Source organism: Chlamydotis macqueenii, chromosome 1 (genome assembly GCF_036417535.1).
Source record: "Chlamydotis macqueenii isolate bChlMac1 chromosome 1, bChlMac1.mat, whole genome shotgun sequence".
Classification (NCBI taxonomy): Eukaryota; Metazoa; Chordata; class Aves; order Otidiformes; family Otididae; genus Chlamydotis; species Chlamydotis macqueenii.
The window spans coordinates 60,505,924-60,526,231 of NC_141556.1; the positions used below are offsets into that span (position 1 = coordinate 60,505,924).

General features: G+C 46.3%; 1 protein-coding gene across 1 annotated transcript in view; it reads right to left on the bottom strand.

Moving 5' to 3' along the window:
- The window catches only part of RFX4 (regulatory factor X4), an 86,818-nt gene extending 67,349 nt beyond the window's left edge, over positions 1-19,469 (bottom strand). Inside the window, exons 1-2 of the mRNA XM_086740140.1 lie at positions 19,166-19,469; positions 379-465 (exon numbers count right to left, since the gene is read on the bottom strand). Coding sequence (XP_086596266.1) covers positions 379-465; positions 19,166-19,208 — 130 coding nt within the window. The 5' untranslated portion in view covers positions 19,209-19,469. The remainder of the gene's footprint in view (positions 1-378; positions 466-19,165) is intronic.
- Positions 19,470-20,308: the final 839 nt, after the last annotated feature.

The following is a 20,308-nucleotide window of genomic DNA, read 5'->3' on the forward strand; positions in this document are numbered from 1 at the left end:
ATAGAGTACTATTGAAAAACAGCACAATTTTTTCCTGTATTTCGTCTGCGTGGTGTTCACCAGTGAAAAGCAAAACAAATGTTTTTACTCACTAGCTAATATTAACAGTACATTTTAGAGGTCATCTGACATTTACTCATTGACACACAAATTCTTCTGATTGTTTTAACTAATGGATAGTATTACTTCCTTTTAAATAATGCAAAATAGCAAATACTTCAGAAAAAAAACCATTAGTAAAACAATTGGATGTGTCAATGAGTTGAATCTTCAAACCACAAAGTATTAAAAATATCACCAAGGTGTAGCAATATATAGAGTAGGAAATTAGCACTTTGACATGTTCACACTTATTTAAGTGAATGACAAGTTACTTACTTTCATCATTAGAAACATTCCCCAGAGAGGTGTGACTGGAATAACGTTTGTTTTCACTTTCATTGAGACATCGTTCAATCCAACTCTCTGCAAAAGAACAAAGATGCTCTTTTTCCGTGTTTGTCTTTGTACAAAAAATAAACTTCCAACATACAAAACCAAACAAAGCACCACTTTTCAACAGATGGTGTTCTACGACATTTCTGTTAAAACATACTCAGTCTGAGGTTATTTAGCATGAAAATCCTTTCTTGCTTTCAAACCTAGCTGTTGCTTTTTAGTTTCATTTTTTGTTTGTTTGTCTTTAAATGACAGAGGCTGAAACGCTTCCCTGATCATAACAAAGCTTCTCAGGATATTCTCTCCCCTCCTCATCACATGATATATTAAAAAAAACAAAATCATCTCATGTAGGCAACTGAAACACAAATTGCATTAATTTGAAGTCTGGCAAAGACTTATGTACTTGAATATTTCCACTGGTTTTGAAAAAACTCTTCATGTGTCTGAAATCAATCATTCATGTGAGCTTTTATTACAGCAGGGCTCAACCTCTGCTCTCTGCAGTCCAGTCCTACAACCCTGTTCACCCTGGTGGAGTCCCAGGCCCTACTGAGATCTTTTCCATGCTGGTACGAGCCCAGCGTAGCAAGTCAGCAGCCACTGAGCTACTCAAATCTTTGTCACTCCACGATGGGTAACTCAACCTTTCCCATCCTCCCTCTTTCTCATTTCCAGTTTATTCCTACCAGTCAGACGAGGTACAGCACTACATTGATTTGACTCTGCCATTCCTCTTTCTGGAAGCTATAACACACATCCCTTGATGACTTTAAAGGACACACCAGGCTCAGCAGAATTTACTGTTACAGGTCTTCAGGGCAAAAGTTGCACCTTCCTGTGTGTTTTCTTGGACAAAGCATGAAATATGAGTCCTTGAGTTTGCCTGGAGTCCCTGGATATTGCTACAATAAACTGACCTCCCTCATAAGATTTTTCAAGGGCATGCACATGGGCAGAAATGAACTTAGGTTCACAGAGCTCCCTGTGGTCAAAACAAGAAAAAGAAGGGATAGGTGGGAAGGCTGCAAGGTAACCTCACAAGTTATGACAGGAAACAACCCCACTGAGTGAAGAGATGCAAAAGAACTAAGAGGAAATAGGCCTTGCTGTCAGCAAACTGCCAGAGCCAGAAACACCTTCAAAGACACGGAAACTGCTACAGATTCCTTTCCATAAGCCACCCCCCAAACACGTTGGGCTACCAGCACAGCGGAGGCAGCAGTCTGCCAGCCAGAAAAAGCCCATCACAGCAGCAGGCTTGAAGGGAGAGCAGAAGCCCAGTGTCTTGGGAAAGCTGCCCATTTGGTTTATAGAAGGTAAAAGTTGGTATGACTTCCTTTCAGCACTAGATGTCAATAAATAAACATATGAATAGTCATGGCTAGACACGTCCTGCAGAAAAAATGCTTTTTAAACCCAAACAGTTGCACAAACTCATGCATATTCCTCTGTACGCTCACTCTGCACTGCCACAAATAAAAGGGCAATGGCATCTGTGTAGGACTTCAGAAAGGTTTGCTAAGAGCCCTTCAGAGTTGATTTCCAGACCCTGCAATGAGACTCCAGGTACTGTAGCTTCATGTGTATTTCAAGCAGTATAAGAGAGGTTGTGGCAGCTCCAGGCCATTCCCTTCCCTCTGCCTACTTGCCCACAATAAGCAACATGCTGTGGTGTGGCCTTCATCGGTACAATCGTGTACCCGTGTGCGTCTTCCTCATTCACCATCAAACCGTCCTGTGCCTATGGAGCCTCATGACCATGCTGCCTCTTCCCTATAGCCTGCTCCTTGGAGGTAGTTCTCTGAAAATCAGCAAAAATAACTCTTGTTGTCAATAGATTTTTTTTAGGATATTTCTTCTCCCATCAAATTCAACACAGCCTTGTATAAAAATCACCTTAAGGTTGCCGACACCGCAACTTAAAACTTGCCAGCGAGGCCTGTGCTCTCTAATCAGCTCCTGCTCAGTGACTAACCCACAAGCCTGCGGCGACTCTAACTTTGAGGCTTTCCCTTCTCATGCTGCTCAGCTGCATCGGGTGGGGGTGTATCACCTCCTTGTCTAAAGGCCAACACAATGAGATGGCCGCTTCGTGCCAGATTTCTTTTACTGCCCTAAAACCGAGCTAATAGCATCTCTCCTCTCCTGTGTTAGCACTGCGAGCTGAGGGACAGCAGCTTCCATCCTCACAGATCACTACAAGGTGAAGAGAAACTCTCTGCCAAAGGCAACGTCAGAGAGAGGTGCAAGAAGCCTTGGGAGAGATTACCCTACCTCCTCCTCCTCCTTTCAGCACACAGCCATGGCTGTATATAATTCCCTTGGCTCTGAGCCCAGCTGCAGGGAGTAAAAGCAAAGGCGGCTGCCATTAGCGCCAAGGAGAGACCGATGCCCAGCTCTGCCCTTTCTTTTCCTCCCGGCACCGAGAGCTGGGAAGCTGGGACGCATCCTCTTCCCTCGGCAGCAGGGAACTGGCAGCAGCCATCTTTAGTCATGTTCCCTGCCTAAGCAGTAGGAAAAAACCCAAACTTTTTAGGTGTCACTTGATAGCAATTTTCACCATCCTTGTTCACGTACTGTCTCCGGTAACCACGTATATACCCCCTTTTCATCGGTAAAGCAGGCGGTTTACACTGCAAGATATAAAGTCTCTGGAGTAGGGCACAGTTACTGTTTAATTATGTGCTGCAGCTCCTTTGGTCCTGAATCACCCTGGTTCAGCTCACTGCAGCCTGAGTCTGGCTTTGTCTTTGTGGCCTTGCATTTAAATAGCTGATAGAAATTCTTCAAGCCTGAACAGATACATGACCTGTCTGGCAGCAAAGAATGAAGAAAACTAACTCTTTTGAGCAAAAATGTCAGGGAGTTTATGGCAAATTTGTCAATTTATTTGGCAGATGACAAAATGCAATAAAACCAACTAGCTATTTAAAGGCTGTATTATCTCATATACCTAGTGATGTAAGCATAAATAAATAAGTATTCCAATTAATAACTTAATTTAATAAGTAAATATTTTTTGGGCTGTTTGCATAAAGAAAAAGAAGTTTTTACAAAGCTTTTAACTCCCAATATTAAGAAGAATGCCTTCAGATGTTAAAAGAAAATACAACCACAGTTTTGCTGAAATTGAAAACATTCCCTTCAGGAGCCCACAGCTCACAGATACGATAGCACCTGCCTAAAATAAAACAACAAAAAAAAAAAAAAAAAGAGAGAGAGAGAGAGAAAGAGGCAGCGCAAACAAAATTAAAAGTCAAAACTAAGTCTGATTTTTATAAATTGTTGCAGAGTTAATACTGGGTAGAGCCCTGTACATATCAAATGTTCTCATCCCCATGGCACACGGGTGTACAGCCCGGCTGCGCTGGTGTCTGTCCCTGGCAGCTCGGCTGCAGAGCTGGGGGAAGAGACGCACGGCTAACCCTTGGTGTCTCTAGGCTGAGATTTCATCGTTTGCTCCCAAGGCTGATGCAAATCACACCACATCACTGTTCTAGACAGGCATTGAGTCACACAGTATGGAAGGTTTTATATGATTGAAACCTAAATTTTTGCCCTTGGACCTTAGAAACTTCTCACTGACGCATCAGGAACAGTCACAGGAGAATTCAGGTGGTGATTAAGCATAAGTGCATATCAGACCTGATAACACTGATGAATCGTTAACACAACATGTAGAAAATCCAGACTTCTAGTGGAAGTGCTTGTGAGAGCAAAAGAAAACACATTCTGTCTCATACAGGGTTTGTTTTTACTCACTGTGTTTTCAGTGTATCATGTCTTAAGGCATTTCCCCTCCTTGGTCCCTAGTAGTCCTTCCCACCCTGAGCGCCAGCATACTGTACCCCTCAGCTGTACCAGCACAGTGGTTTGAGCAACCATCAGCACTAGGCAAAAACCATCCAGCATTAATATCTAGCAGTAAAATGTAGCGTGGTCACAAGCTGATAACTCTGTACTGTGACACGATATGGAAGCTATTACAATCTTGTTAGCAAAGAATGCAACTAAGGTGTATTTAATGGTGTTTTGAAGATGCACCTTTAAAAACTGTCAAGTCTTTAATTTTGCAAAGATCAAAAGTAAATTATAATTAAGTGCACAACTATGTCTCTCAGCCTTATAATTTTTGTTATATAATTTTGTATACAACTAAATACATTGTATCTTCTGCAGGATTCCAACATGAGGGAAAGGAGATGATTTTTCAAATTACAGTAATTTTTCCAGTGTCAATTTTCTTACAGAATAACTTATCATGTTACAAACAACAAAAAAAAATACAAATTGTTCTAAACGAAGTACTGAAAGACGGATTTAAAAGAACTATGAAACTACTTCTGGCCCTCACTCCACCTTTTCTCTTTTTGGTCCTAGTCTTGGTAAGACTGATGCATCCACTGAACCTCAAGCATGAGAATATTCCTTTTCCATTAAACATGCCCACCACACTTTTAACAACAGAAGTTTGAACTGAGGTGGGTTTTTTTAAGAGTTGGCAGAACAGAGGCCCCCTTGGCGGGGGGGACACACACGACACAAATTATCTCCTTCAGAAGGAAGGGTTTGCCCCTGGAAGACATCTTTGCAAGACTTCTCCCTACGGAGCCTCATGTGAGGTGACAGAATACATCAGAGGTACCTTCGTACTGCCAGTGTGAGGTGAGAGAATACATCAGAGGTGCCTTCGTACTGCCAGTACATTTAATGAGATAATTACTCCCTCTTGTTTGTATAACGGTTATTGGCTTAGCATATTTACAGCCCAGAAAAGAAAGCATTCATTGCTCCCACCTGTGCATAGCCACATCAAGAGCAGTGTGAGAGCCACCTGGGCTCCGCTCTGGGAAGGGGAGGAAGATGTGGGCCTGATCACAGCTGGCACTGGCTTCTGCAGCTGCCTTCTGCTGCAGCCAGGGCAGTTAAGAGTTACTGCAGTATTAGCACAACCTGTAATCCCAGCCTCTTCTGGCCTTTGAGAGCCACAGTGTCCTGCTCCGCACCCATGCAGGATGGCAAAAGCAGCTGGAGGGGCTGTGCCGCACAGCTGGCAGGTGAGCGTACCCAGAGCCTATAGCTGCAGCACTGTGGGCATGCGTGTGTGTCCTGAAGGGAGACTAAGAGATTTTACAGGCAGAATGAAACTCTGTGGTCACCTAATCTGAGCTGTGCTTTGCCTCCCCTCATGACCCTGCAATGGTACTAACTGCACTGGTTTTCCCCAGCTGTGCCATGTCCTCTGACCTGCATGTGGTCATATCACTGGCATAATTGTGAATCGCTATTTTTTACTGGAATTGTACGAGACTAGAATCCCCATGTTCTAGACACATAGCCAAGGCTTGTGGTAATCACAGTATCAGAGTCTGCACAATCACCATACACCTATTTCACCACAGCCCCAGCAGTTCCACAGAAATCCCTCTCATACACCTTCAGCTCTAGATTAGCTCCCATGCTCCAAATTTTAAAGCAGTTTGCCAGCAACCATGACAATTTACCTAGTACTCTGCACAGGGAACAGAATTCCTTCCACAGAAGTTTGCTTGTCACTGAAATAGAGCTACCTCTGAAATAAGAATTAGAGATTTGCCAGGACCCAAACTACCACCTGAGCCACGGACCCACTTGGATGGCGCAGCTGCAATTGTCCAACTCCTTATTTTACTGATGGCTGCTCTTGTATTTTTTTCCCCAGTTTCTTGAGGCAGATGTAGAAAAAAGTAGAAAGTAACCGTGAGCAAAGGCATATAAAATGTAGATAATGCAAATATAAAGGGACCACCAAATTTTAGTGGATTTACAAGAGGACTTGTTGGAAAAATGAATACTCAGAAGTGATGACAGACTTAATTTTACAATTCCCATGACAGAGGAGGAACTCCTCTGCATATGAAACCTTAGCACCCCTCTGAGTTATTTGTTCGTTGTTCTCAGAGGGAAGAGCTACTCGTCTCTTCCTGCAGCACCTCTTTGCCAAGTGTCTCAGTACCGAGCTGGCCAGCAATACTGCCTCACTGCTCCTCTGATCTGTTAGGCCAAGAGAAAGCGGTTGCAAAGAGCAGATTTAGCAGGTAAAAGGAGTACCTCTAAAGCTCAGGAGGCTGACTGAAGGTCTTGGAACCTCCTGTTTCCAGTTTGTTAGCCCATGATGCTAAACAGATATTGTATCTACCACAATTTTTTTTTTCAGTGGAGTTTATGGGACGATATTCTGTATTTTTTTCTTTTTTAGGAAAACCGTCACTGCCCTGACAGCTTCATCTGTTGTCTTTCTCAGAATACATGCTGAGATCTGTGTGATCTGTGGAGGCTTTTCTCTGCAAAACTTGTCTTGCTAATCATGAGAAACGCCACCACCCAACTAACCCTCAGCTCATGCTGTCTGTGCAGCATCATTGCTGTGGACAGAGAATTTCTAACCTCTACATGCATTAAATTCACAATGTCTGAACAGCCTGTCTGCTTTGACTATCTCTTAGTGTGTTGCAAACCACGCTAGAAAAAAAATTTCTAACAACTGCCATAAGAATGAAAGTAAAGCAAAAAAAAAAAAAAAAAAGAGCCAGTACACCTAATATTTTCTCTGGTGGGTGCAAGTAAAAATTATGCTTTATAACAATTCTATGCCTGGATCAATTGATCATATCAACTTAGAAGACAAAGTTTAAAGATGACTAGTTTAAAACCGTTTCTTAAAGACAAAAGAGATTAATCCTTTCTGTCAGGAGCAATGATTAGGAGATAAACCTGAAGTCTGACCCTCAAACTATTACAAGCATGCTCTAGTACCTGCTGCACATCACACCTGCTCCGACTAGAAGCAGAGGATTCATGTTCTGAACCTCCCGCACACCCTGCAGCACAGCACTGCTGGCTATAGGTACATCCACCAGCTAAGAAGTACAATGCCATCGGAGTGCTGCAAGGGCTGGCTACAGCAGCACATTCAAAGCTTTTCAAGAACCACCCTGTTTGAAAGAAAACAAAACTCGTCTTTCCTCTGAAACCTCAACCTACTGTAAAACCAAGACCTGAGCAAGATCTCCTAGCGTGGCCTCTGCACAATGTTACGAACAACTGTGTGCCTGGCCTGTAACAGGACAGGGCTTGGCAGCCACTAGCTCCCATACAGGGCATTAAACTTACCAAAATCAAGTAAAATCACACAGAACAAGCTGTTAGGGACAGCTAATCACACACACAAGGAGGATCTAAGATTTAGGCTTTCATAGGTGATGTAATCTCCCTCCTCTCCTTTGTCAAATTAAAGGTTTGTGAAACCATATCAGGGCCATCATCCAACTGCTGTTCCTGATTACTCCAATGCATAGATGCTCCTCATTCACAAAACAGCTCCTCTTTGACCATCCAAGTGGACCTGCCACACAGAGCCTGGTTTTGCTCCTTGCTGCCTCACATTCAGTGCCATCATTTGGCAAGGCACATATTCTCCAGTCAGTGCATGTGAGCTGTCAGGAACATCTTCAGGCTCCACAGGAAACCATGCCAGTGTCCTCCTTGGTCCTGCATAGCCATCTTCTGTTCTTCCAAGAGACCTGCTCCTCAGGGATGACAATGACACATGGCCTTGGTGCAGATGGTAGAGCCAGTACCCTGACAAGCTGCCAGATACCTTGGTGCTTTGTTTGCTAATCTAACATTTTATTTCATTTCCAACAGGGCAAAACGTCAGGCACTCTTGCTGTAGTCCCTTCTTTTGTTCTGGTTTCTTGGCATACAGTTCTCTTGGAACTATTTCAGGGTTAATGGACATTGGTCCCAGGCACTTACTAGGTGTTGGTAGGAATCTTTTTATCCTTTTTCTTTGACTTGTGATTCTGGTGAATCACCCTGATATTCACTGTGATATCATAAGAATGCTAAGAATTACTCTCTTGAATCTGTGAGAGCTCTTTCATTTTGCTTAGCCAGGTCTCTGCTCCTAGTACTAAATTTCTGTTAACCCATTTGATAAGGTATATTAAAAATTTTGCATGCTGTGTTTAAACTGATATAAAAAAAAGCACTGTAGTTCATCATCTTTTAACTCACCTAGAATAATTGGGTAGGAAAACTGGAATTTATGAGATGTTGCTTTCTTGTTACTCTGTGTACTATGCAGAAGTTCACCTAAATGTGATATTTCTGGGGAAGTACTCTTGTCAAAAATATTCCTCATTAAGAAGCTGCATCCCGAATATAAATCAAGCACACTCAGGAACTCCAGAATAAGATTCCTCTGCATATTGATTCTGGCATTTAGGGCAGCCTCCAACATGGATCAGACAGGACTTCAAAGTCCCTTTTCTAGAATCACACATCACATTGCTATTGAATTTCCAGCTCAGTATGCATGTTAATTGGGAGCAGCCATTTCCCTCTCCCAGTCACACACAGATACTAGCTATCATTTTATTTTGAAAAGTAAGTTTTGCCAGATCAGTAAACAGCCACTTGGTTTTTGCCACATCAAGGCCATTTAACAGGGAAGAGAATCTCACCTGGTCAAACTTAATTGTAGTGACATTTCCTCACTTTAATTTAGGATCACTTAAGCTAATGACACCAGTATCTCACCAGTTCAGGTCTCCCAGGGCAATTAACTTACATTGACATCCAACATGCAGCCAGTCTTTTAATCAGTAGGATAATCACACACATCATGTATGTGATTCCAAGCACCAACTCTACATACAGCAAAGCGTACCCTCATCGTTCTAAGCATGATGGGTTAGAGATCTTCAGACCTTCGGGGTCTGCTGCATGAACCAATGTAAATGTTACCATTGTCTCTGATTTATCCACAATGTTTCCTTCCAAGAAAATGCAAACATGCCCTTGGATTATCGCCAGTCCTATTCTCTCCCAGAATAAAGGTCAGTCTCTTGGTGCCCTTTTTGCCCCAGATTTCATTAACTTCTTATGCTACAGAATTAACGTGAGGCACACTAGAGAGCTCATAAGAGGAGGGCCTTCATTTCTGGGTACCTATTACAACATCTCTTATACTCCTAACCTACAGCAGTCTCTGCTCACTAGCTCTTGGGTTAAACATTCCTGGCTGCTACCATGGTCCCTCAGCTTACCAGTGTGCCTGAGAAGACATGGAGTCCTCAAATCCTTAATTCAGCTCCATTTCACCAGTGTACAAGGCTGGAGTCATTTGGCTGAACAGGAAGTCTGTGACTCAACAAGAAACAGAATTTGCATCAAGTACCCATGAAATGCTTCCCTCTGCCTCAGGAGCTGATGAATCCAGCAGACAAGCCAATTTGGCACAGAAATGGTAGTGCATCAGCAAGACGGGCCCACAAAGATGACAAAACAAAAAGATGCGAGATGGAGGGGAAGATTCAAGAAATGCTGGCTGTGAGGCTCAGGGAGGCGAGAGAAGAGGGAGAAGGCTGGTTGTTGGAAAGGAGATGAAAAGGGAAAGGAAACAAAAGAATGAATGACAAAGAAAATGGCATGGTCAAAAATAAAGTATAGGAGGAAAGAGTAACTATAGAGAGGAGATTTTTTTTTTTTAATCGAAGAAAAGAGGTCAACTCCTGAAGGAATAGGACGACAGTAAATATTTCTCATCAGAAACAGCATCCAGTCAGGCAGACTGAAAGAAGAAGAGAAGAAGACAGACAGACACATATGCGCGAAGAAAACTCAGGTGTCAGGATGTAATCACAGCAGGGAGAAAGAGGCAATTACTTGACTGAAGAAGAGTGTGAATAAAAGGAAAGATACTGTATTTATTCAAATGGTGTCCACTTTTCCTTACTTTATGCACATCTATTCTAAACCTAGCAGTTGCTCACTGCTGTCAAAGGGTGCAGGCGTTACCTTACTTACAACAATTTTTGTGAGAAAATATGGCACTAACTAGACAGAAACAAATTTCTATCAGCTCTCAACATGCACCCAGAGAATATCTGCATACCAAAACTAGCAGAGAAGACATTAATAAATCATCATGACATGCTCCCACAAAGACTGGTACCTCTCAGAATGAACCTGTGTATACAGAGCAAGCATTTCATGCTATTAAGTTTACAGCCTAACTGTGCTTGTTGGAAAGTCTTCACTCAGTCCTGATGTGCCTAGACTTACTTACAGATCCATAAACCTTGTACGAATTTAGTCCCTTCCACACTGTCTCTTCCCTCCCCTTAGAAAGTACTATGAAACTAGACCAGGGCTTTTAAAACCAGGAGCCTGGCTTTTCCGAGAAGCCTCCAGTCTCCTCTGAACAATATGCAAAGCAAACTCAGGGAGGGAACATGAGAAAAAAAGAGACGTCTTCTTTCCTCCTCCTTTTTTTTTTTTTTTTTTTTTTGCCTAAGACTCACCAAAACAAGAGTCTAGTATTGAATATTCAGCACTGAATACTAACTGCTCAATAGACGGTCTGTTTGCAGAGCTCAAAGTGGAAATGACCCAGCAAGGAGGAGAGGTGAACACGCTGCTCCATCCATGTGATTAAACTGCTCTGTAAACGCCGTCGTCCCCAGTTCTCCCCACCTCGTTACAATGGAGGCCATTTGCTGCCCCTACCACAACTCATTTTTAAAAAAATGTTTGCCTTAGAGGGGCCTCCACACCAGTATTGCCCCTGTGATGCCGTGTTCAGGAGAGGAATGCTAGCTCCAACGTTGGGAAACCCACGCTAGCCAGTCAATCCGACCAGCGGGATGTATTTTCGGGAGGAAGGAAGAACAAGGCGCAGTTTGCAGAGGAGCAGAGTGTGCTGCTGCGTGTCCCTGTTTTCGGCCTGCACACGGCATGGAGTAAATCTCACCGGCAGCTGCCCTGTTCTGCCGCGGACCTCAGAGGTCTCTTAAGCGCTCCTCCTCCTCCTCCGCTTTAGTGCGTTACAGTGCCGCACAGCGAGCACCCGGGAGGCCCAGCTGGGCCACAGGCTGGCGTGCAAACACAACACGCCACTTAGCAAATGTGCCATTTGCACACAGCCTCTCGCAAGGCAAAAATTTCCTTGATACATAAAATATAGCTCATTTCCAACCTTGACCATGAGAGGCCCAGAAGCAGAAGCCTTTTACGGACACAAGGCGCGTGTTGCAGACCTGTCGTGCTCAGCGTGAGAATTCCTGGTCTGGCTCTGTCCCCAAGGGCATCTCCGTCTCACACACAGCACCAGGCATGGCTCTTCTCCCGCCGACCCTGGGGTGCCAAGCACATTAGCCAGCAAATCTCCAACCTGCTGCTCAGCCAGGGCTAACGCACAGAGACCTGGAGCTGAAGGGTTGTGCTGAGGGATGGGGTGAGGCACCACAAAGCAGCCCATTCCCTCTATCCAAGGCAGGAGCTGATGTAGCTGGGGAACGCGCATCGCAGGAGCAGTCGTGGCTCGTCATAGAACAGCGTCCTACTGCTGTGCCCTGACGTAGCATTTGTGGAGCGTGACTCCACTTCCACATTTGCTTGCACCACATTTTTTACAGTGTCTGTCAGGTCACTGTCGCCTTGAGGGCCAGGCAGGAATTTTTGTCTCCCCGTGTTGCTTAAGTTTTGCAGGGCGTAGAGGGACAGGAAGGATTTTACTTTTCTCTAAGCATTGAAGACAGCAATAGCTAAGAGCAGGGTACCTACAAGCTACATTGCAAAAATTAACAGCATTAAATACTCATTTGCTTAATTAGGACATCCTGCCACACGTCCAGGGTGAAACTGAATGTCAGATGAGGTGGGAACCAGACAAGTCAGGTTGTTGATGATCCCCTGCCCACCCCCCGTTTGAAGGACAGAATTGGGTGTACTTCCTACAACCATTCATTAATTGAATTCAACAAATGGCCTGCTTCAGCAAGATCCTAGAGTATTAGCAAAACGTACAGCCTTTCCTGCTTGTCCTCTGACACATGAGAGCTTTTGGTATTTTGCAGCAGGTTGGCCCTTTGTTACAGGCTGCTGGAAAGTGCTTTGGGTTGTGGAAAGGATGCTCTGCAGGGCCTTTCAAATTAGGTGTGCATTGGTGTCACCATGGGGGACCCAGCTCCGGGACACAGGTGGTTCTTCCCAGCACTGGATGACTGCTTGTGAAATTGCACTGCTGAATTGGGCTCCCCCTCCATGCTGAACCTCCTCAGCTGCAGCTGAGGCAGTTTCAGCACTTTTGAGGTAGTTTGGCAAGTAATAGGATTTTAGAAAAAAAAAAAAAATGTTAACCCTTCTGTCATTGCATTTAGTCACCTCTGTATTTAGGCCTATATTTGGTTTTATTCACTACTTTTAAATTCCCCTTGCCACTGCATTTCTGGTATTTTGGTATTTTATTACTTTACAAATTTAGCACAAACCAAATCTGAATTTAGAGATCTATACAAGGGCAGAAAGCTCATGCCTGGTACAGAAAAAATGGTAATCACACTGCTTTGTTGACTTCGGGGTCTCATTTACAAACTTACATTTGCATGCAAGACATTTTTCATATAATGAATTCTGCCTGACTTAATGTGAGTGTCTGTAAGTGTTGCTCCATGTAGCCAAATCAGTGTCGCCCTATGTAGTAAAAACAGCTGCACTGGAGAAAACAGGACAGTCTGACACTGTTATTCTAAGCAGTGAAAGTTTAAGAAGAGAAGAAAACAGAGGTGAGCAACAAGTAGTTCTATTTCTAGTGACAGTATGCTTTAAAAAAAAAAAAAAAGGCAGTAATTTTTAACACTCAAAACTTGTAGACTTTACTTCCAGGCAAATCTCCTTTTTCAGCAAGCAAACCAAAACCCCTAGAAGAGGATTTTTTGTTACTAAGCATTTGAGCCTATGCCATGGGGTTCATGAGCACCCAGAGCTCCATCAGGGAGTTTGTCAGAGTGACGACCACAGCATCAGACTACGGCAAGGCTAGAAAACTGATGAAATCTCAGCGTATGTCCCCAGTCTGCTGCTCAGAAATCAATGCCTCTCATTCCCAAGGCTGTAAGTTTCACGGAGTCGCTCATCCAGAGCATGTTCCAGCTATCTAAAATGTGATATTTCCCATTACCATAATATTTAGGATCCTGCACAAAAATACTTAAGATAAGCTGCTAATCAACTGTGAACCCATCATTCATAGCTGTGAATTGAGTCCTTGGTTCCTGTAACAAATACCATCTTGGAGAAATTAAGTTCACTTACCAATAAAAGAAAGCAAAGTGTTTAACTGTGGCTGAAGTGAAGGAAATGAGGTAGCGTTGAGCCGCATGTTTCAGTTTTGAGGTGATTTAAGCTGCAAATGAGCTTTTTTTTTCCTTACTGGATACAGTGAGAGACAAGGCTCTATTTAACCCTCTCCACTTGTCCTAATTTCAAGTTTATCAGAAAGGGAAGAGTAGACCAAAAATATTTAACCCAACACTTACTTATATACTTATATATAAGTATATATACTTATATACACTTCTGCGGTAAGCCAGAAAGACTCTGCCACTGACTTTAAGCTGTATTTCTAACACTGGCTGGTATTTTATATCTAATAAACTGCTCTTGCTGCAAAGCTCCTGGGAGAAAATGAATGGGAAGGAAAACAGGCCAGGGCTGCTAGCTATGCATGTAAAATAGCTGCAATTAAGTTATTGCAAATTCCCAGGGTTGGGAGGGATCATTATGAGCTAACCCTGGGCACCTGCCCTCACCGGGGCAAACACACACACAGACCTCAACAGGTGTCTCCCTACGGAGCCGTTGCAGGATCAGGACCCATCCCTCACAGCAAATTGTATTGCAGGTTTAAATACTCACAGAAACGCTCCAACACATATATACAATTCTATAGGACCCAAATGATGGGTGTAAACATGTCTTTTAGTACAGACACGTTAGAAAAACCTACACAGGCCTCCACTGGCTTAAGCGTCACCACGTACTCTTCCTTCCTACACTTGGTGTCTATAGGATCGCTCAGCCATCAAATATCCTTTATGCTATCCATCTTCCTAACTAGAATGTTAGCAATCAAATCCCCTCGGCCGCCGGGGCGCTGGGCTCCAGCAGGGTCGGATCATATGGGGCATTCATTTTCAGACACAATAAAACAAATAGAAAATCCAGCACAGATGCAGGGAAACAGACAAGTGAGTCAACTCAGAAAATTCACAAACCTCAGTGCCAATGGAATTGTGAGCTAATTATTTGGACTTGAATGTCACATCAAGTACCCCCAAAGGACTGACCTTATATTTGTATTAGTTACATGACAGCCCACTGCTGCTCTAAAGGCATTGTCACAAACGATCCAGCCCCGGCTGTATTTAAGGTCACCTCTTCAAAAGTCTTCATCGACTGATGTTTCATCACCGCACGGATTTCAGCAATCCCACGATTTCATCTTTATTTTGCTATGGTGAAATCCTATGTACAGAAATAGCGTCCCAGGGGAGGCTCCTCCTTATGGCTGTCCTAACTTGCAAATTAAGCTAGAGAAATGCACAAGTGTTTACATTTGAAAGTGATGCAGATTTTACAGCTACATGAGCCTTTTTCCTTGCCTGCGCACTCACTGCGCCAGTGGCTGAAAACCAGCCTAATTTTGTAAGAGCAAGCAAGCAAATGACCCTGACAAAAGCAGGGTAGTGTACCAGTGATTTTCTGTGGGACAGAGCTAACAGCATCACAAGTATCTTAGTACAAAATGGTCTCTTCTAATTTCAAGAAAATCTTTTGCTCGATAGGTGTTTACTACAGTAAAGGCGCAGGTGTGATAGAGCAACCGAGGCTACAGGTTTCTTTACAGTCTCACAGACAAAAGCTGAATCCATCTGAATCCGGAGTCCCTTCTTTAATGAGGGTTTTACACAAATAAAATCTCCAGGATTGTAAATCCTAAACTGTAACTTAAATAAATGAAATAGTTTCCTGTAGTTTTCTGGCTATTCTTATGCAAAAGTTTGTTTTAGTTCTTTTTTTGTTCCATCTTTTTAAAGACCTTTTCTTTATTGTAGGTAAATAATAGATTGCAGAGCAGTGAAAAGTACCACAACTCCTCCCCTAAGTATTTTAGAACTAATTCATTAGCAGACAAATAAATCATAAAATCATTCTTTTCTCTGAGTCAGACTTAGAAAATGAACTTCTTAGTTTGAGGAAATTTTGACCAATTTGCAAACCTCTAAAAAACCCCAATGGATTTTACAAAGTTATTAAAAACCCCTCAGGAATGAAGATCTGATCCAGTGCTGGGACTTGCGTGTAGATCCCAGTTCCACTGCTGCTGAAGGCAGAGGGAGCTGCCAAGGATGGGGCAGCATCAAACACTACTGCACAAACACTGTCCGCAGGAACTCCACAGCCAGCAGGAAAGAAAACATTTCTGTTGATTATTTTTGTTGTTGTCCCATTTCTTTCACGTGTGAAATCGTGTCAGATATAAAATGATGTAAGGCAAATAGTCAGGTTCAATTATATAAAGGACCAGTGGTATTTCTTTTGTGTGCCCATATATCAAATTTAGGATTCAAAAGAATCATTGGATCATCTTAACTGCTGAGCAGGTAAGAGCCTTTCTAAATACAAATCTTGGAACAGTAAAGAACTTTTTTTTTATTTACTCAAACAAAAATAAATCACAGTTTTGCTTGGGTATGAAAAGTACTCAAGGAAAGTAAGAAAAAAAACCCCAATAGCAAGTTCCTCTTTATCTATTAGTAAACTGTGTTGCAAGAAGCAAACAAACAGTTTTCAGCAGCAAAATCAACCACACCATCAGTTTGGATTTTAAAAAATCGAGACCTAGGATCACACGCTTACACTTATGTTATACTTATGTTCTGAAATATCACAACTGCTTTCCCAACTAGCCTTCAAGTATTTATTACCAATATCGGCAATTTCTTTAATTGAACCAGCATATGAAAGGCATTAATTCTCTTCAATCAGTGCTTATACGCTAGATCCTTTCTAAACAGCAAGCTCATAGAAAAGGTCACCCATTACAGCCACAGCACCCATAAATTGATAGGAATATGGACCGAAATCTGGCCACCAGCACAGCGGGTCTCTCTCAGGCACTTGGACCCGCTTTCTGCCATTGCACACAAACGGCTTTAAGGGCCTAATCCCAACGTCCTGGAGAGTGCTGAAAGGCTTGCGGCTGGTTTTAATGGGGTTTGGATCAGCTCCTAAGTCTCAGCTTCGCATCCCAAGGATCCCACCCATCCAGCGCTTTGGAACCAGTGGAGTTTTTTTGCCTGGCTCCAACATGGAAATAACGAGGGATATTTACCGAGTCGTGCAGAAAAGTTGCACTCCAGGAAACCCCCTCCATTCCCTTCGGCTCCTGCTTTGCCAGGGGGACGGGGAGGGTGGGACATTACCACCCCGGGGAAATCCACGGCGCCCCCGCACGAAGCTCCTTGGCCGGGTGGGCACACGGGAGGGGTGTCCTGCGTGGGCAGAGGGCCGCGGTGGGGTGGGGGAGGGCAGTGGGGCGAGGCTGCTCCCCCAGTGCCGGTGTCACTAGGGGGGGCTGCGGCTGTCGAAACTTCGTATGGACACTCGGGGTCTCCCGAGAAGGCTCCCGTCCCACTCCAGCCGCCCTCCGGGGCTCCCCGGTGGGCTCTGGCAGGGGGAGGAGATGGGGTCCCCGGTGCGGCGCTCCCCGGCCCAGCTCGGCGGAGTTACGGGCTTTAGAAACCTCCCCCCGCCCCGGGAGCGGGCGGGCGCGGGCCTTACGGGGTTAACGGCGGCGGAGAAACCACGCGGGGAAAGAAGCCGCAAAGCTCCCGAGAAGGGCCTGTGCACCCCGCCCCGGGTGGGTGCCCACCCGCCCTGGCCGAGACCCCCGAGGGCGGCTCCCGCCCGCGCTACCGGTGCCGCCGCGCCCCGGCCGCGCCGTCGGGGCCAGACGCTGCCGCCTTGGACGGGGAGCGGCTGGGGTGGAGGCTTCCCACTCCCCCGCGAGACGGCCAGAAATTGGTTTGAGCTTGATGACACCCCCCGTGGGTCACTGCCCGGCTTGGGGGAACGTGAGCTACACCCGACGGAAGCACCCGGGAGGAACAAAACCATTCCCCTGCCTTAAAATTAGAGCCGTGCGTGATTTTTTTTTTTTTTTATCCCGTTGGCTTAGGGAAAAATTGTTAAGGAGAAATTAAAACATGACCGATTTTTTTTTTTCAATGAAGCCATATTTCTCCCCAATGCAAAAGGATCTTTACATAACAACTGAAACTCGGGAGAAAAGCTAATTGGATTAAGCCCCCTGAAAGGGAGGTTAAGGTGTCTGAATGAGAGAACTGCAAAGCTCCACTTTCCTTGCCATCTGTTTAGCAAGACTAAAGTGTTTTCTGATTAATATTATCTTAATCAATCGTGCTGCAGTTTATGATAACCGTACCGAATTGAAGGAACGAATAGTACGGAGGCTCAGCCCGAGGATGCACAATTTTGAATGCAGGGCTAGAAAACGCGGTGGTTTGTTTTTTGTGGGTTTTTGTTTGTTTGTTTTTTAATTGTTTTTTATATTTCCCTGAAGACCCGTTACTGCCGACAACGAGAAGCGGTCAGCGGTGCCTTCCCTCCGCGCGGGCGGTGCCGCCGGACAGAAGGGGAAAACTTTCTTTTACGCCCTGGTAACTCCCGCACACGCTCCGACCTGAACACAACGATTCCTTCCCCGCCGAGCACTTGTTCCCCGTAACACCCCCCCTCGCCAGCTCCCCCGGGTTTTGTCCCGGGGTCTCAGCAGGAGAAGCGGCCGAAATCCCGGCTGATGCGGCCGGTGGCCGGCGAGGGGCCGAGCCCGCCCGGTGCGCCGGGACGGCGGCAGCCTCCCCTCCCCTGATCTTTTGTTTTGTTTTGTTTTGTTTTGTTTTGAGTCGATATTTAAATTTTATAACGTGCCCTTCGGGCCGCGTTGAGAGCGAGGGGGTGGGAAAGCCCTCGGCGGGCTCGGGGCGGCGGGGAGCTAAAGGGCCGCCCCGCCGCCCCTCGCCCCGTCCCCGCCCGCACCGGCTACGCCCGCCCGGCGCTGGAGACCCCGGAGAAACCGGGACGGAGCCGCGGGAGCCCCGGGGGGAAGCGCCGAGATCCGCCCCGCCGCGGCCGTCGGGGAATCCGGTCCCGCCGCAGGCTCCGGCGGGGCTGGGGCAGCCGGGGGCTGCCCGGGCCGCCCCCCCACGCCTCCCGCCGGGGCTGGTGGCACCGCAGCAGCCCTTCCCCTTCGTCCGGTTACTGGACCGGCCAAGTCATCACTTGGGGCTGTGGGGAGAGAGGAGAGACCCGCCCTGCCCTTCCCCAAACTCCCTTCACTCCAAAGCTCGGCCTCGGTGCTGGGCTGGCCCTAACCCACCACCCGTCTTCCCTAATAAACCTGGTTTTCTCGCCCCTCTTGAAAGGCTCCGCTCTAACCTGAGCGAGCGCCTAGAAGCGGAGAGGGAGTTAGTTTGCCGGCCGGCAGCCTAGGGAGGAGAAAAGGGAAAAAAAAAAAAAAAAAAACAAACACAGAAAGAAAGGAAAAATTCACCCTCTGCTCCATCGTATCTGCAAGTGCAACAGCAGGGCTCCGGCCCAGGGGCGAGTGCTCCCCCACCCCGCCCCGCACCCCGCTCCTTCGCACACGCCCGGGCCTTTTTGCCTGCGAGGCCGGTAAGGCGGGCGGCCCCCCGCCCCCAGCCACGGTCAAGTTGAGAAGGGTCCGGTCCCTGGCGTGCGAGGGGAGCATGGGCGGGGGAGGGGGGACATACACACACACACGCGGGACACGGGACACGGGACACACACTTACCTGTGGAGTCCATATCGGGTTCCTCCAGCAACCCGCAATGCATGCTCTTCCCATGGACGGGACGGGAGCCCCAAGGTCCCGGGGTATGGAGAATCCCTGTCTCAGAGATGCGTGGGGGAGAAGGAGTAGGGTGGCGGCGAGGGGGTTGGGAGGGAGGGCAGAGGCAGATATTGGGGGGGGGGGGGAAGTTGGGAGGTGGGGGGGTGTTAGCGCGGGAGAGAGGGACAGTCCGTAATCCAGCAGGGCAAAGCCAGACCCGTCAAAATGTTTGCGGATGTTTCATGGGAAAAAGCATCATTTTATAGAAGCCCTGATGGGAGAAATGTCATTGATAGGCCAGCCAGCCTGATGAATGGCTGCTACTCAGATGGGGATGTGGCAAGGCTCAATGTGAAGCCCATTGTGATGCTGTTTTGAATAAGAAAAGCTTTCCTCCAAAAAGGGGGGCCTTAGATCTACGCAATCCCAACACTTCGACTTCCTTCTTCTATTAGAGCATTGGAAACGTTTTTCTTATTTAAAGTTCCAGCGGCCTTTCCACTCCTCCCTTCCCTCCCCCCAGCCCCCACCCAACGTCTTTGGCTCATTACAGCCCCAGATCAAAATTGGCTGAGATCTTCAAACGGGCAGTAGGTTTGGGGTTGTGCTCTTTGGGGCTGCCAGGGTATGCGTGCAGCCCCTCCGAGCTCCCCTCCTCCTCCTCCTCCTCCTCCTCTTCCCGGTGGGCTCTGGGTTGGGGATCCTTGGCGGGCACATGGAGTTGGAAGCTGCACAGCTTCCCAAGTATCTTGTAAGCTTAGTTTACTGGGATGTGTGTGGGTAGTGAGGGGGTGGGGGTGGTGAGGGGTGAGAAAGAAGTTACCGGTGCCTCGGCCAGCCCGCGGCCGGGACCCCCGTGGGTCTCCCCACAGCCCCGGGGAGCGGCTGGCCCGGAGAGCTTTCCATGGGACTTGGCGGGGGGATGGAAGCAGAGAGGGGATAGGGGATCCCAATTGCCAAGAGCAATGAAGAACCAAAGGGTTTTTAAACTCGTGTTCCCTTCCAGGTCCAGCCCGAGGAGGCGAGGATCCCTTTTCGGGTTAGGACGCCGCGGAGAGGGGAGAGGGGTGCAGGAGGGAGGCTGGAAAAAGTTGCTTATTCTGC